At 39.3% G+C, this 18,380-nt stretch overlaps 1 protein-coding gene across 1 annotated transcript in view; it reads right to left on the reverse strand.

Moving 5' to 3' along the window:
* The window catches only part of LOC118796978 (receptor-type tyrosine-protein phosphatase S-like), a 217,850-nt gene that overhangs the window by 60,476 nt on the left and 138,994 nt on the right, over positions 1–18,380 (reverse strand). Inside the window, exons 14-16 of the mRNA XM_036556159.1 lie at positions 11,780–12,100; positions 7,227–7,420; positions 2,582–2,608 (exon numbers count right to left, since the gene is read on the reverse strand). Of these exons, the coding sequence (XP_036412052.1) occupies positions 2,582–2,608; positions 7,227–7,420; positions 11,780–12,100 (542 nt within the window). The remainder of the gene's footprint in view (positions 1–2,581; positions 2,609–7,226; positions 7,421–11,779; positions 12,101–18,380) is intronic.

Here is an 18,380-nt window from a genome sequence, read left to right on the forward strand (position 1 = left end):
AATCAGTGCTTATATTAACAAGGACACACAGTGTCACTGATGTGAAGCACCCCAGCTATTTGAGTGCTAACAGCTTCCCATTATGGAGACTCTTCAGTCTGCTAAAAGTGAGCAAGTGAGTTACCAGCCAGGTTAAAAAGTGTAGATTTAATGTTTATAAACTAATATCTTAACTATTCAAATATTTGATATCTTTTATGTACAGTTGTATGCAAAAGTCTAAACACCCTCAGTGAAATAACATTCTGTTGATCTTCTACTGAGAACAAACTTAAACACAGCTGAGTTTAACATTTAACATTTAGGAAAAAACATACATACATTATAAAAAGTGCTGTAACTTTTGAACAGGCCATAAATTATGTTTTTTTTTCTTTGTCCAATATGTTAAATTCAGCATTTTAATTATGTTAAAAACAGTAATCGTGCATTAAAATGTGCAGAGTTGTGCCCCCTGTAGAGGATCAACAAAACACGTAATTTGACCAGGGACACCCAAACGTTTGCTTACGACTGTGGATATGTTAATACATATACAAGGAACAATACTATAAGTGATTAAATTATTAATAATATACTATAATCATTAGTTTACAACCATCATCATAAGGGTCACCATTTGGTACCAAGGTACACTGTCATCCAAAAGTCTGAAATATTAACAACTGCTGTTGTTGTATTCAATAAAAATGTATACAGTGTAAACTGAAAAACAAAATGTATTTTAAGATTTTTTATTAATATTTTATATTATATTATTTGGGAACATCAAGACGTTAATTAATAACAAATTCACTTCAATTATCTATTTACAGTAATGTCTTGTTAAGCTATCTGTTTAGATTTGACCACCATTTTTGAAGAATGAGGCATTCTTGAAGACAATTTTACTTGATTATTTTTCAGTCATGATGAAATGATCTACCGCTCTGTTCATCATTCTGGAAACTTCTATAATGAAAATAGTGATTCCAAACTTTTGAACAGTAGTTGTAAAAGCCTTTATTGCCACTTTCTTGCTCTTTTGTAGCCTTTGGGTCATTGCCCAGCTTGCATTTAAGGTCCCCATTTTTGAACGTCAAAGCTTCTAGCAGTATTTGAATATCTAGGACAAAAGTGTCTCCATTGGCAGTTTTAAGAGTCCACAGAGGTTCAGTACTACAGCGGAAAATGTACAGTTTGTTGCAGAAGTTAGCACACCCCTGGTCAAATTACGTTTTGTTGATTTCTAAGTGAAAATAAGTCAAAAGGATTGTGTTCTACAATTTTCTTTTAATTTATTTTTCACCATGAGGCTGTATTACAGTGTAAAGTGTGGTTTTATACACCAAAAATAGTCATAATTCATTTTTACGTGACCATTTTCCGAGCTCTCTTTATTCCTCAGAATTTAACAGGCTTATGAGCTCTGTTCTCATTGGCTGCCCTGTATTGTGCCTCATTCAAACAGCCGTCCAGAGTGAAACACTTCTTATAACTTCAGCATGATTGGGCAGGGCTTAACAGATGGATATGCGTAAATGAGTTGGTTTTTGTGACATCACAGAAACAGTGGATTCAAACAAGCTGTTTTTGTAGCTTACTTTGTATATATGGACTGTATGGACTGAGGAATGAATGGTATGTTTTGAAACTTTAGCAATGTGTATATAATAGATCATTTTTTGGGGGACAATCTCATTTTAATGCATAATTTATTACAGCTATTTGATCAGTCCAACATATCAGAAAAAAACAAATATAAAATGTGCTGTAACTTTTGCACAGGTCATATTTTATGTTTTTTGTCCCAATTTGTAAAATTCAGCAAATAATGTGCATTAAAAGGTGCAGAAGTGTGTAGAGGCTGTACAAGATGTGTCCTTATTTGTACTTAATTTGACCAAAGGCGCACAAAGTTTTGCATACAACTGCATTTGCTACTTTTTCTATTTACAGACTATTTTGAGCTTACAAAAGACTCTTCATTGAAAATACAAGAAAAATAATAAGCAGTAATAAAATCCTGACAATTGTAATAGGGTCCATATTCTGTGCTTGGACCCCTAGCAATAATTTCTTTTTTTTTCCCTATTCTGAGGGTGTCCAGTTACAGTCCTGCATAAACCAAGGCTTTCCAGGACTAGAGCTGGATGTCTCTGGTTTATTACATATCATTTATTCATTAATGAATTTAGTCTCTTGCCCATATTTGACAATTAGATTTTTCTTGCCTTCCTTTACTGCGATAGTTTAGGTTTTTTTTTCGAATCTCCTGCTGGTGTCTCTGATCATCGCTGCCGCCCAGCTAACAATCAGAATTAGATCTGCGTGTGCGTGCTGTGTGTGTACAGTGGCTGTACTGTACAGATACTTGTGCAGAGAGCACTCAAAGCCACTTGCTCTAATGAACTCTGCGCTGACGGCCTGAAAAAAAGCGCTGCCTCATCCTTATCTGTCTGTGCTGTGAGACAGCACAATCGCAGCAAAGTGAAGGGCAGTGAAGGCTCCACGAGGAGATTTCATAACCAGCTTTACGCAACGACACACACACACACACATACAACAGTTCCACTTCACCTCATCTGCTTGCCATACTCACATATTCTGCTGCATCATCCGTTTTCCACTAACACAGTGCCAGCAGGAAGAGAGAAAAAAAAACAGAGTGAGGGAGAGAAAAAAGAAAGAGAGAGAGAGAGAGAGAGAGAGGGAGAGAGAGGGAGGGAGGGCATGTGAGAAGAATGAGTCAAGAACAGGGGGAGTGTAGGAGTAGAAGAGAGAGAGCGATTTTTGTGAAAAGAGAATGGATGGCCTGCTGGAAGAGCGAGAACAGATGAAGGCTAACAGAGATAGAGAGAGAGAAAGAGAGAGAGAGAAAGAGAAAGAGAGAGAGAGAGAGAGAGAGAGAGAGAGAGAGAGAGAAAGAGAGAGACATTCTGACTCTTCTTTACAATCAGTATCTCAGTGGTCAGCAGTATAAAATGATGGCTTGTCTTCTGCATTTTCTCTCATGTTTTCACAGTGATGTCTTCACGCTGTCTGTACAGTTGTCTGCAGTGTGAAGTTTGAACAACGCTTGACAAATTACATGCTTTGTTGATTTTTTAAGTGAAAATAAGTTAATAGATCCTCTACAGGCAAAGCTCAGGGCACAATTTCTGTTTATCTGCTGAGTTTAGCATGTTGGGAAAAAAACATAGCATATAAAATGTGCCACATTTCATGCTTTTCTCCCTCAATCCAATAAATGAAAGAAATAAACAGTGATTGTGCATTATGTGCAGAAGTGTGTTCTCTATAGAGGATGTGTACTTATTTTCAATCAACAAAATACATAATTTGACCAGGGATACCCAAACCTTTGCATACGACTGTATGTGTAGTCTGTGTAATTGATCTATGCTCCACCAAATGCATTCTTTGGTAGCTACTGTTTTTACAAGCTTTACAGAATTTCAGCAAAATTCCCATTCAACAGAAGGAGAAACTGTAGCGCAGTTTTTTGGAGCACTTCGTTTGTTCAGAATTGCTACATAACATGTCCTGTCTACACCTCACATTAACAGCATTTAAAACGCACTGTGATCAGATCCCTTAAACCACATTCGGATGTGGTCAGAGAGAGAGATCATGACTGCATTTAACACAACAGTAAACAGAAAGCATTTTTATTATCCATATATAATTACATGAGCAGTAATGCCTCTGCTGAGTACCGACTAGTGGGCGAGAGGATAAACAAGAAAACTAAAGCCGGAGGACTTGTGAGGCTGGAGCCCAAAACCAAGTTCCTTCTTGCACTCTGCGCTGATGAAAGTGTCCAAGCTCGATGACTCAGTATCGTAAAGGGGGAAAGTAAATAAAACAGAAACCAAGTATGTATTGATGTGCTTTTTATGGAGATTAACAATTTTATCTCATCTGTTCACACTGGGGACACTTTTTAATAAAACGTATGAATGGAATCCTTTCAAAGTGCATTCAGATCCGTTCCTAACTCAAAAGACATTAATGCCTAGTGTAAACAGGCACGTTTAGTCACCAGTTTAAAATGCTGTGCTACCAAGTTGGACTGTGTTGATGTAGTAAATTGAAAGCAGGCAGGTTGGAATCGACAATGACACCGAATCTGCCACCATGCTAACAGTAACTGCACCTGATCTGTCCTAACAGTGTGACCTTTCACATGCATTTTTTCGATCAATCAATTGCATCTATCTATCCACAATGCAAACTGAGACAAGCGGGTATCACCTGCAGAATTAACACAATAAATTATATAATCATGATGCAAATTCATGAAGTACCATATGTGTGCATTACAGTCTGTAGCTCTTTTACCTGCATTTTCCCTGATGACATAATTACCATATAATTACCAACTGGGAAACCTTCAGATAGTACTCAATCATTTTTGATGATAAATGTATTCTACATAGTAGGCATGTAGCAATGTTAAGGCAACTATCTGTCTATCTATCTATATACTATGTTCAAAAGCATCCAGACACCTCTTCTAATTAGTGAATCCAACTACTTTGTTGACACAGGTGTTCAACTGCACACACACAGCTTGTACAATTTCCACAGCAAAGTATTGCCGATAGAATGGGACGCTCTGGAGCAGCTGCACAGGAGTCACCAAGAGTCGGCTAGAGGGGTATAAGAGGGGCATTGGGCAGTGGAGCAGTGGAGCTGTTTTCTCTGCAGTGATGGAGCTCCATCCAATACCTCTTGGATGAGCTGAAGTGATCTAGAACTAATCATCCAACATCAGTACCTGACCTCACTAATTATCTTGTGCCTGAATGCAATCAAATCCACCTTACAGCAATTTTCCAACAGCCTTCCCAGAAGAAAAGAGGCTGTTACTGCAGCAAAGGGTGGCACACTCCTTATTAATACCCCTGATACACACTACATGCTGCAAACCATGAAAGAGTAGAGTATGCATTTTAAGAAAGTCTATGTCTTTCATCATTAGTTGCTTTCACTGCCTTAAGTATTCATTATGGTCATTTATAATACTAAAGCAAAACATAACACTCTGTGCATTTATTCAAGTAGTTTATAGAGAATGACAGACCAGCTTAACTCATTTGTATAGACTATGTTTAATGTATTAATCATTAAACTACTAAATTACTGCTTTCAATAAACTCAGTCAATCTGATCTCAATGGAAAGTGCACAGCATAATACGCTCTTTGGCCATTTCATCAGAAACATTTGCTGTGTAGCTCCTTGCTGATGTACAGTTGGAGATAGTAGCCCATCTGTTGGTGCACAATTTGTGTTAGCCATCCTCTTGCCCTTCATCAGTGGTCAGTTTCTAGCAGTGACACTGATGTGCGTGATATGCTTATACCAACACCACAGACACTACCATGTCAGTGTCACAGATGTACTGAGAATGGCCCACCACCTAAATAACATCTGTTCAGCAGTGGTCCTGTGGTCAGAAACTGAGCAATGATGAATGGATTAGAGGTTGGCTGACAAATTGTGCAACAACAGATGGGCTGCAGTATGTAATTGTACACATATAAAGTGGAGCTATAAGGTAGGTGGCCAGTGAGTGGAAGTGTAAAACTAATGTTACAAATCAAATATGAAACCTAGGTAGTTGTGTTTACTTAAAAGATTTATGGAAAATAATTTGCCTCACTGTGCTTACTTAGCCTAGTTGATAACATCTTCTAAGAAATACAGGTGTATGCAAAAGTTTGAACACCCCTGGTGCCATTGTCTACAAATTTTAGCATAAAATTAGTTTATTTGCTGAATTTAACATTGAGGAAAAACAAAAAACAAACTATATATATATATATATGTATATATATATATATATATATATATATATATATATATATATGAGAAATGCCATATTTATCGTTTTTCTCTATAGAGGATGTGTTAACTTATTTCCACTTAGAAAATCAGCAAAACATGTAATCTGACCAGGGTTGTTCACACTTTTACAAATGACTGTATGGCTTACACACACAGCTTGTTAATCATGTGTTAGCAAAATCATGATGTTTCTCGCTTATATGTCACCGCAACAAACTAAAAAGTTTGTTATAAGTGTAGATTCTAAACTTTCGATTGATCCCATTTTTGTATTTGTTAATATAAGATGACACATTTTAATTGTGATCTAACGTTGACGAAAGGCTATTGTCATGCATGCAATCTTGTTTTGCAGAATCCTTTAAAGTTTTGCCCTAATAAACTATAGAATTTGACTCAAATGAAAATGTAATTCATTACATTACGTTGTAATTGTTTAAAGCATTATACTATATAATTGCCGTTAAATAGTACAGCAAAACAACAAGCTCTGGACTTTTATGGGTTCAATGAAGCCTTTAAACCTCAAGGGTATGCATGTGGGCCCACACTTACATAATAGCATCTGGCAATTAATTTACCGTAGTAAAAATACTAAGCATCTGAATAACAATTGTTGACTAATTGGGTTTTAAAGTTTACATGACTGAGGAAGGAGTTTGTTTGGCACATCCACAGTATCAGTTCCCTAAACTAAGGACTGTATGTGGGTCCACAATACAATCCTGTACTCTCACTACATAACGTATTAGTGCTTATTAGTTTCCTAGTAGTTACTGGATCATTTACCATAGTTACTAATTAAGATTAATAACATTTTCCAACCTGGAGCTTCCTATTTCCCACCTCAAAGAGACTTGAAAAAAATGGACACTCAGAAAAAGAGCTGTGGGCATATAAAAGGCTTTTAAAAAGCTTTTACACTGGAATTAAAGAGCTGTTTGATTAGTGCTTCATTTATTTTAAAAGTGGGTGTAGGCTAATAGCAATTCACTGTTAATATAGTGCTGAGAATTACATCAAAGCGCACAGTTAATCAAAAATATTGTACAGAACAACTTGACCTTCCAATTATCCAGGTTTCCCCTAGTATTTAGCGATATCATATGCAAATAGCAAATAATAAACAAACAGAAATTCAAAAGATGCCCTAAAAAGCTTAAAACACGTGATAACTTGTTGTTCTATGGCATCATCATGTTGAAGTGACATCACAGAACTGCAGCTCGGCAAAGTTGGAGCTCCTGACTTTCCAAGTGGGAATTATGAGTTGTAGGCACGTTCAAATGGATTCAGTCAGAAACTTCCCACTTCCTACTTTGTCATGAATGCATCATCAGACTAGGCTCTCCTTTCACAGATGTCATGGTGGGCGTGATGTGATGACCTCACCTGGGCATCGTCCAGCATGATGTCTCTGATGCGGGGCAGGCCACGAGACTCGCCATTCTCCAGGCGAGCGTAGTGCACCTGGTAACCACGGATCTGCCCGTTCCGTTGCCCTGGCAACACCGATCGCCACGACACCCTGATGGAGGTGGAGTTCAGGGGCCGCACCCCCACCTGTGAAGGTGGTGCCCCCGGCACTGTGGAACACACACACACCCCTGAGTTCAATCACACAGCGGTCACCAAACAGCTCTTCCAAACCACGGTTGTATCTCAGGAGAGCAGTGGTGAAAATTGCCCCTAGACGCAAAGCACAGTCCCAATCCTCACTACTGTACACACACAGCTGCTGTTCTGTCTCCAGCTCTCTGCGGTCACAAACTGGGGCTTTGACAAATAGCATCTCTAGTCACTGAAGAAGAACACTGCAATTAGCCCGCAGGGGAGGACCAGCTGTACCAACAGGTCAGAGAAAAGGCTGGTCATCAATTGTATGTAAGGGCAACTGTAACATAAACACTAGGAGTGTAAAATGCATCATGATGTATTGATCTAAAGGTGCTTATTCACCAGCAATTTAGCATGTTAAAATCTGGCATGAACAATCATACTCGATTACTATACTATTCAATACAGTACACATTTTTTGGTGATAATAACTTGGTGAATCGCTTTTATTGTTTAGTGTGTAAGCAATTCCTCTAAAGGTGCCTACTGTCAGATAATCTGGTGCATTTCATACTACAAACCCTGACTGCCTCAAAATGGTGTACATGTCCATTCCTATTAAAATATGTTTTATAAACCAAGCAAAATACTGCATTAATTATTCAAAATAGACAACATCCACCTACTAGCAGCTTATTTTCTATAGGACTAAGTTCAGTACAGCTCTATGACCATCACAGTGCAACAATGCCGGCCTACTAGTAGAGGAATTTTTCCTATTTGTCATGTTTTTATAGTAAGCAAAACACTTACATTTGTTTTATGCATCATAGTTTAATAGTAGTGGACATTGTTTCAAAGGGGATTTCCACCAGGTTTTCAAAATTTCTGCATGATTCAATGATTTAGATGAAAGCAGAGACCTTCAGGGTGGTTTAATGTCAAATGGTTCACTGTACAGAGATTATCTCTACAGTGGTTGTGATAGGAACCAGTTGTCACAATGTCTACAACACAAATATAGCTTTATTTTTTAGGGTTTAAGTCACTATTGTGGTGACATTTGAGATATATAATATAATCATTGTGAGGTCAGAGATTTATACCCCTACTATACACAACACAAATCAATTGTATATTCTTGTCAATAAATCATTTGAATTTCAATCACAAACTGTATATGGCATGTTGTCCTTCTTACAACATCATACAGTTATTTGTATGCTGCATTAACTGTATTTTAGGGCATGGATTAAAAAAGCATGTACAGTGCGTACAGTGCGCTGAACTGGAATGTAATTATATGCTGCTAGGTTTTGAATCTGATGAATTGAAGCTAATATATTATGTCTGCGGTCGCTTTGTTGGAGGGAAAAACAAGCCTACAGTCAAAGGCTTACGTCACTTTCACACATCTATTTGTGTAACACTCTATCTTTTTCTCCCACACTCATGCTCCCTACTATCCCACACACACACTGTCTCCTACACACACGCGTGCACACTTTGTCCTCGCGAAACACTGGGATCGTATCATCTAAATCTCTTAGCAATTAGCAGCTCGCCACTTGTGATCCCAGGATGCCTGCCCTCCATCACTAAAAGCAACGGCATCCGCAGGAACCAGCTGCCTGTAACCACGACAACAGCAAGCAGGACCTGACGTGCAGCTACTCTGTCTGTTGATGAAGTTTTAAGGCAGGTATTCGCTCTATGATTTTTGCCAAGATAATGTTTTGAATAGCAATCATAACTCACAACCAAAGACTTCTTTCATGAATTTGAGACAGACAAATGTAGCTTTTGATAAAAAAATATTCTTTGGACGTGAGACAGAATAAGTATTAAAAGAATTAGACTGGAAAAAATTGTACGACCAAAGAATTCTTTCAGAATTCTGAGCAGACAAACGCTGACAAAAGACAAAAGAACTGTTCGACCCTGAGTTATAGTTGGTTGTATGTGGTATTAAAAGCACTATCAATGCGAAAATGGTAAAGCCAAAGAACTCTTTACAGAATTCTTTACAGAATTCTGAGCTAAAATGATGAGATAAAAATTGCGAGCAATTTGTCTAAGCAGACAAACTGTCAACAACTTATTTGGTGGTGAGCTATGATTGGAATAATGTGACATTGTGACCAAAGACAGCCTGCAACAAATTTCTGACTGACCGTAGTACATGACTACAAAACGCCTAATAGTAGCACGGCATTTGATGACGAAGTGGCCAGCACACGTGAGCACCCGTCCTCAAAGAATTTGGCCAAGATTTTACCGGCATCATGCAGTGTGGCATGCAATAGACTTCTGATGTTATCACACACTTTTCAGCGTGCTTTAGAGAACCAACCCCAAGACCAACTGTAAACGGGGTTCTGGGCCTATTCAGTCTTCTTTGCACAACTCATACAGAATGAAAGTCTGTCAGTAGGCCCGAGCGTATGTGAGTATGAGTCATGTTTGTGAAGAAAACGAATTGTAATTTTGTTCAATGTCGCGCCCGTCTTTCTTTTGCATGTGAGTCAGTCTGCTAGGCTGCTAGAAGATGAATGAGAGTAGAGAGCAGAGCTTCTTCTGTATAAATCCTTTACAGAAAGAAGGTTCTTTATCAAGGGGGACATTTTACATCAACGGTTTCTTACAGAAGGCCTGGAAATTGATTTTACATCAACGGTTTCTTACAGAGGGCCCCAAATTGATTTTACATCAATAGTTTCTTACAGAGGGCCCCAAATTGATTTTACATCAATGGTTTCTTACAGAAGGCCCTAAAACAAATAAACAAACCAAAAAACACAACAGCAAATTGTTTAAAACACATGACTATGTATTGTGAATCATATATTTACCACTAACTTGTTATAGTGTTTGCGAGGTCTATTGTGTTCACACCAGAGAATGTAATCTACATCACAACTTACAAACTTGGATAACTAATAGTGTATTTGAATTTGAATTGCAAAATTCTTGAATTTCTGGGAACTGACAAAGTCATAAATGCAAAAGTAAAGCTCAATGTTACCCATGTTTCGTATCACAAGCCAGTACATTCTCCAATACCACATGAGCACAACAGAGTTGGCTGGCATTAATCTGGTGTACACATCCAGTTCATGTTATAAATGTTCCAGTTGTTGATGACCACCATATCTCAAACTACCAGTACTTACAATTTGGTGACATCATGACTGAGATATTCATAAGTCACTTCATTCAAGTCCCAGTTGAGTCTCAAGACTCTGGGGTACAGGAGTGAGTCGAGTCTGAAGTCTCTGGTACAGAATTTTAGTTTAGTCTCTTTATTAGCGGCAGGTATGGCATTGTACAAAAGTAACCTCTTATTTACAGCCTGCCAGGTTCCACACGACTTCAAATAATGCGCCTTTCATCTTAGAAACATCTTTAGTCTGAAGGACAGAACAAGTGCTACATGCAGTAAAACAACCTGAAGTAGTCGGTTAGTATGTAGTTTATATAGCAAGTACGCTAGCAAGCTAAAACAATAGCTTATCCAGCTGAAGTTTCAGTATGTTTAAAAGGATCTGTAACTTACTAAAGCCTCGGCTATTTTAGCTGACAACTTCAGCTAAATTAGCTATAGTGTTAGCTAGCCTACATGCTATCCCAATTACACGCTAGCTATTTATTTCAAGTTGTTTAGCCTGTTTACACATTGCAATTACTGAAGAGATCACTTAATTCTGCCTTTAGACTAAAGGTTTTTCCATAATTGAAGGCTGATCACTTGAAATCATATTGAACTTGATGCAACTGCAAGCTGCGAGAAAACAGCATTACAGTAATGATTTTGCATGATCATAGCATAACAGCAAAATTCACACATAAATGGTCGGGAAAAAAAAGGTTTTATTAATTTATCGCATTAAAGATAACAATTTAATCTGTTTTATTATTTGTTTGAGAGTCAGAATCAAGTCGCGAGTCAGTCAACATGTGACTCCAGTGCGACTTGAGTCTAATTTGCTGGCTCAAGTCCCCATATTTGTGTGATCTTTCGATGTTGATAAGAACTGTGCTAACACACCAATAAAATTTTCTACCAGCTTCCTTGTGGTAAAAAGTTGGAAATTCTTGGAAAGTTGGAAGTTTGTGAGGACTGTCCGAATGCACCATATCAACAGAGAGCTTCAGTAGCAGCTTTAAATGGGAAGTTTACATGACTTGAGTATTCTGTTATAATGTACTTATTTGTGCTAATTTTCATCAAGAATATCATTCAGGCAACTTTGCAGGCCACCAGTGCAAATAATAAGTCTTTTACAGAAGTGAACTATTTTCAAATTTGTTCATTTGTTTTGCACTTAGGGACTTCCATAGGTTCCTGGGTACTTATGGGAAATTGAATAATAGAAACACTATCTTACCATCCTCGTCCGTCCGACATTCAAGAGGGGCGCTCTCCGGGCCTAAGCCCTGGGCGGTGAGTGCGGCCACCGAGACTCGGTAGCGCCTCCACTTGGCCAGGCTCTTCAGCCTTGATTGGCCCGCGCTGGCCTCCATGCGAATCGTCTTTTCTGAAAGTGCCTCTGTTCCGTTGTTGTCGTCATCACCAACAGCCTGGTAACGTAACTCATAGCCAGTCAGGTCGCCATTCTGGCCTTCCTCCGGCGGCGGCCGCCAACTTACCAGGAGGGAAGAGGAGCTAGGGCTCATGCACCGAACCTCGCGTGGCGCCGCCGAGGGCTCTGGGCGGGCAGACAGAGACAGAGCGAGAGGGAGGGAACGGAAGGGAGGATCGGAAACGAAGAGAAGATAGATGGAGAGGGCGGAGTGATACAAATAAAGAAAATGAATAATAATAAAAAAAGTCCCAAGGAAACATATCAGATGGCAAGGATGAGACACCGGAGAAGATCTCATGTCCCTGGGATAAGAGCCAAATCAATAAAACTAATTATGGGTCACAAATTAAATTTGACTCAAAACAGATAAACAAGTTCAATGAAATAAACAATGAGATGACAGAAGCAAAATGAAATGAATGGACTGTGTCAGTGTAATGATGATGAAAATGGGGCCTACCTTGCTTTAGCCTATTTCTAGGCTACGCAGCACCCAGTACTGTTCATTTGAGAGACTCGTGCCATGTTGCTGAGCCACAACAGTCAGCCAACCGATGATGAGAGAAGCATATTGAACCGGAATGGACAACCCAATTAAAGGGAAAGTGAGTGTGTAATGGATAGCTGTCACCTGTCACCTCTCATTCTGCTGCAGCACAAAAAAGAGATTGATGGATGGATGGATGGATAGGCTTCTGGGCTGGAGGGAGAAAGGGATCAGGCTTCTAGGTCCAGATGGTGACAGTTTACGGTGAGTGAAACTAAGCCTAGTGATGCAGCCTGGACCCGCAACATGTCATTTCATTTAAAATCCATTAAGGGTTATTGAAGAGGGTGGCACTTTTTTTCAGAGGGATTATTATGAGATCCTCCTCAACATATGGTTCCAGTCAGCTCTAATTAACTTTCTTTCGGAGTCAGGTAATGAAGGCATCAAAAAGAGTCATTATTTTAGCTCTCGCAGTACTTCAAAAGTGTCGGCAATTCTGGAGCAATTCGAATCGCAAGACAGAGGTGGTGGAGTGTGATGGTAACATATGAAATGAATAAAGTGACCTGACCACTTGAAGACTTAGACTGCGAGACAGGCTGTCTCTTTTACCTCAGGGAAAACTGCATGGCAGGCCATCCACGAAATCACTGTGTAAATGTATTCCATTGAATTCAAAAGCCACCATTCACCAATTACGCTGCGCCCATAGCTAGTTATTATGGATGTTATAGTGCAGTGGCACTGTAATGTGCATAAAAGTGATTTACAAGAACATGCCCATATTACAGGAGATACGAGTCCTCTGACTGATATAAACCAGAATGAGGGTTCTGCAGCAAGGCAGTTGATCTGAAAAAATAATGCACAAAGCAACACAAATTAATGGAAACCATGAACTGAGCAGAAAAAAAGATTTAATGATGACTCAAATGACTCCAAAGGAAACATGAGGCGAAGTAATGGAATCGTAAAGGGCATGATCTAATAAAATCTGACATGAGACACAGACTGATCAAGCAATTCAATGATACTGATACTAATACTGATACATACCTGTTCATCCTTCTACCAAACATCTCAAACAGACTTTCTTACCAAAAGACCCCTTGAAAATGGACTCTACACTATTAAAAATAAAGGTTTCTAAATGATTCTTGGCTTGGACATTCTAGAAAACTGTGTTGAACCTTTTCATTATGCACAAGCTCTTCACATTTGTACATCCTGTTGATAAAAATGGGTCTCCAAAGAATCCATTGCAAGACTCTTTGGGGAACCACAACTGGTTCTTCCATGGTGTTGCTCTAAATAACCCTTTATTTTTAACAGTGTACTCTTTAAAACCCAACAGCCTGTCTACTGTGTGTCCAACCTCCACAGCAAAGTCATTAACTTCAACACATACAGCGTTAAACTGGTCTCCAATGCACACTTAGTATTTACACCAAGTCTCTAGTGTACACTTGACTCAGTTATTTAAAGCTGGCGATTTTACTGTGTCCACACTGTGTATAATTCCACGCTCTTCCCCCGCTATTAAAACATCAACATTTTGAAAGAACTCTCTGCTGCCATGCTGCCCAAAATGACAGTAATAGATGGCATTAGTCTGAACGACAGCATGGTTAATTTGGATCTTTGGTCCCTGTGATTGAGCCTAATTGTGTGAAAGCTGCACGGCTGAATGCTGAGCCAACGGGCGAAGAACAAGGGGCGAGAGAGTTATTAAAAATAATGGAATCCGCGCCGAGCCGTTCTAATAATCAATATAACTGATAACGCTCTTCCTATGAACCACCCAAGCTCAATTACACATGGGCCCTGCTACCGTGGTGGCATAGCTAGCATGCACAGCCATGTAACACAATAATTAAACTGCTGCAAAATAATTAAATTAGCTTTATCGGAGATGACATGTAAAATTAAATAATGACAATGTGTAATTGCTTTCAAAAACGGTTATCTCCGAGTAGTGTCAAAGGAACTTACACGGGCTAATTGGGCTTGGCTGGGCTTGCATTCTCCACAGAGAAAGGTAGGGAAGGTCCTGCTGGCATAGCTACAAGTCAACACTCTCTGGGTAACTGCCGTAAGGCCAGTGTCAATAGAAGTTGGCCTTTTGCCTTGACCCGACAGCAGCTTTTGACAGTTTCTTAAAACGGTTAGTGCTAGCATATGCCGAGAAGGTAAAATGGTCCAAGATCAGCTATGGGACCATGAGAGCAGATGATTTATGGGGCTTCAAATGGACACTGGGGTCTGTCTCTGGAAATTAAACTTGCACACAAAAGGTCACTACACTCTGAGCCCCCCGTGGAGGACTAATGGATAATTATGACTTCCTTAAATGGGAGGTAAGGGTCCTATTCTCTAGCAATGGCATTTCCATTTTATAATCCTATTACACCGCATATCTTTGGCAGAGCTTTGAAATATTTTTCCAACCCACAGGGGACTCAACTATTCTCACCAGGTTTGCTTGGGTTCAGACATAATTTCTCAAATATCTGTCAGACTTGAGGGTCAATATGCTGGTGTATAGGACAAAGGCTGTGAACAGACTTGTAGTCGATATTTGCAGCACCTTTCTCCTAAATAAAAATACAGTGGTGAAGCATGACTACTAGACGTAGGCCTTCAGTTCCAGCCATAAATGTCAAAACTAAGTCAAAACCAAGGAAAAAACACCTTTACGATAGCACTAATTTCTGCTAGCACCATAATGAGGTTTAAGTAGCATGCTAGTTCGAAGCTAACAGTGATTCACATGAATGTTTCCAGCTGTTCTAGATTAAGCAAAAGACTTTTTTTTTTACCCGTGGTCTGTGACTACTAGAGCTAGGCCTTCAGTTTGGGCCATAAATGTCAAAACATATTAAATTACATCATATTATCTACATATTATATAAATACATATTAACATACATAACTAACAATAAAGCAGTTTTATAGTGGTTCCTTCAGAGCCCTGGCACAGAGCTGCTGTTGTTTCCAATCCGACGGACTGGACACAACAGCAGTGGATAGAATACCACTCTTACTCAGTCAGTGACATATCTAGGACTTCCAGAAGGGATAAAGTGACATCACAAAATTGGCCCACCCATTGGAAATCAAAACATGATTGGTTGATTTCACTGTCACTTATGCTTTTGTGGATAATCTACACATTAGGCCTTCTGTTCAGCTCCTAAAGTCCTGACCAATTGGAGAGCTTGCTTGACTATATCTACCTAGATACTAGATTTTCCACAGGGCATTACAACTATTTAACCCTTTTGTTCAAATAAAAATTTAACAATGAAATAATAGAATTACTACAATGCTTGCAAAATTTAAATACAACAAGCATAATGATTACATTAAACAAAAATGAGTAAAAAATTACATACAGGTAATTTTTTAGTTCACAGAAATCATTAGGCCTTCGCTGAAGGCCTAGCAGACCCTGAGGATTCCCCTCTATGACAATAACAGTGGGTAAATTAGTCAGTTCAGTTCAGCTTTTTGTCGGGCTCGGGTTGTGTTTGGTATCAAAATATGGGTCGAGTCGGAGGTTCCCTGGCTATGGGACCAAAATTTAGGTTCAATAAAAGCTTTAATTAGCATACAGACTTTACAGTATTATATTTCTACTCTTCTGCTTGATGGTAACGGGCTCTATTGCTGCCATTGCATTGCCTGTGCACAGGCAGACTTGGAAAAAGAGATGATGCTCCTAGCTATGAGTATTAGTTTAAGGCGCACAAAAGAGATCACCCTGCCTTGCTCTCATATTAATTTTTATGTGTCACATATAAGTTGAGTGACATTATTTCCCTTTAGGCGAAAAAGAAGAATAAATCATTATGTGTTGTGGAGCTTCGACTCAACACTTATTATTTTGGAATAGTCCTCCACGGAGGCTTAGCAGAAGGGTTGGATCACAACCAGGTTTTTCCTCTAGTCGGAGATGCTGGCACAAAAGTTCAGCGGTGCAAATTCAATTCGACTGGCTTAAGGGTGTGATAAAGATCTGGCACGAAACAAAGCCTGGTGGCGGATAGTGGGGTTCACGAGTGCGACACTGAAATATGAATTCGCAAGGATGAAGTGGGATGCTTTTTCTTGCCCTGCCGTGTTCTTCTACAAAATCAGAGGTACTACTCAAGCTCCTGAGCCCCGTGCCCTACCATGCATGAAACAGGCAGCCAGACCTCAGCCCAGCAACAACAACAACAGCGATGTCCCTTTCCCAGTCTCTTCACCGTGATCCGATGAGGTTTGATAGGCAACAGTGCCAGAAGGTGGCTGCCACGTTGATTTCACCTATCTGGCTTTTGTTCTCTGTTTATATTACTGAGAAAACAGAAAAGAGGATCACACCTGTCCTCAACAACTCTAAAGGAATAGTTAGCACAACTGTTGAGGTATAAGCATCTATGTTAGCCTCTACATTAGCCTTGTAGCTCCAGTGCAAATCCAGTACAGAGAATTTGTTGTAAAGAGAAAATCTGGTAATCTGAGCTTCATTGAGCTTTTTTTTTTTTAAACAAACTCCCTTCAAAACAAGAAAGCAGTAAACACAGAACTCCATTAGTTGGAGCAGAGATATCACGAACGGCAATACATGCACTTTGTACAGATAAAACATGCATTCCAGTGCATTCTGGGAATTGTAGTTCAGGCCAAGACAGTGGAAAGAAACAGCACACATATATAGATAGTTGGTATTTTGGTGACTTCACACATGTTCTATTAGCACATTAAGTTGGTGTGAACTTCTAGTCTAGCAGAATTTTACCAGCCCATGATATTATGCTTATTATCATAGGAATCTATCAGCATATGAAGTTAATGCCGAACACCTTTGTGTATCAGCATGTGAAACTAGAGCCCCTTTCACACTTGGGACATTGTTGGGATACTTTTACTGGCAAAGTTTGGGGTTTGCGCATTCACATTTTTGTATATATCAGGATGTATGCACCCATACAAGCTATGAAAATCCTGGTAAGTAATATTTTCAGCATGAATAGCCAACTGCTCCTTCATTTCCGAGTCATGTACAACAATACACTCACATGACTTTTTTCTCTTATAACATATCACAGACAGGTTTACCTTTGCCGGCCATCATCTAGATGTCTTTGTAATGCATTACAATGTATCGCCTTCTGTTCACACATGAGCCCTCATGGTAATTTCCAGAGCACTGTACTCATTCTCATGCAGGTAAATTGGCACATCATCTTTACCAGGATTTTGACTCCTGCTTGGGTTCACACTTTTCCATTTAATTACTGTTCAATTCCCAGATAAAAGTGCATGTGTGAAAGGGGCTTCAGTTGCGCTTAAGTTGAGAGTGCACCTCTTTGGACAATCTCTAATCTGAGTTTTATTTATAGAGCAATCTTTTAAAGACTACTCAATCCTACAATAATGGTTGCTGTTCTTTCCGCTAATCTAGCCGATGTGATTGGAAATAAGGGGAAGGAGCTTACTGTGAGTGGTGTCACCACCATGCCAAGAGCCAAGACCAGTGTTTAGGCTGCAATAGCAGTGGAGTCCTTGACTGAAGACCTTTAGAGGCCAGACTGATTCTCACTTACCGTCAACCTGGCCTTCTTATGCTGTTTTCTAACTGGTGCTTACATTCAACAATTAAACATTCCATCAGTGGCACATCTTTTCATATAGGTGGCTTATGCTGAAATATTTTTGGAACGTGACAACACATTATGAGGACATATAACATTTCATAAAAACCAAAATAAAGTGATTCCAAGCCATTCGGTGAACGATCTTGTGTACTGTTGGATCTAGAGGTTGAGGAAAAAGCAAAGGAGGGAGAGGAGGGGTAAAGATAAATATGAGGAAAATGAGGAGAAGATGAAAAGTAAACAAACACAAATCCCATCCAGTCTGTTG

This window comes from Colossoma macropomum, unplaced genomic scaffold (assembly GCF_904425465.1).
Source record: "Colossoma macropomum unplaced genomic scaffold, Colossoma_macropomum, whole genome shotgun sequence".
Classification (NCBI taxonomy): Eukaryota; Metazoa; Chordata; class Actinopteri; order Characiformes; family Serrasalmidae; genus Colossoma; species Colossoma macropomum.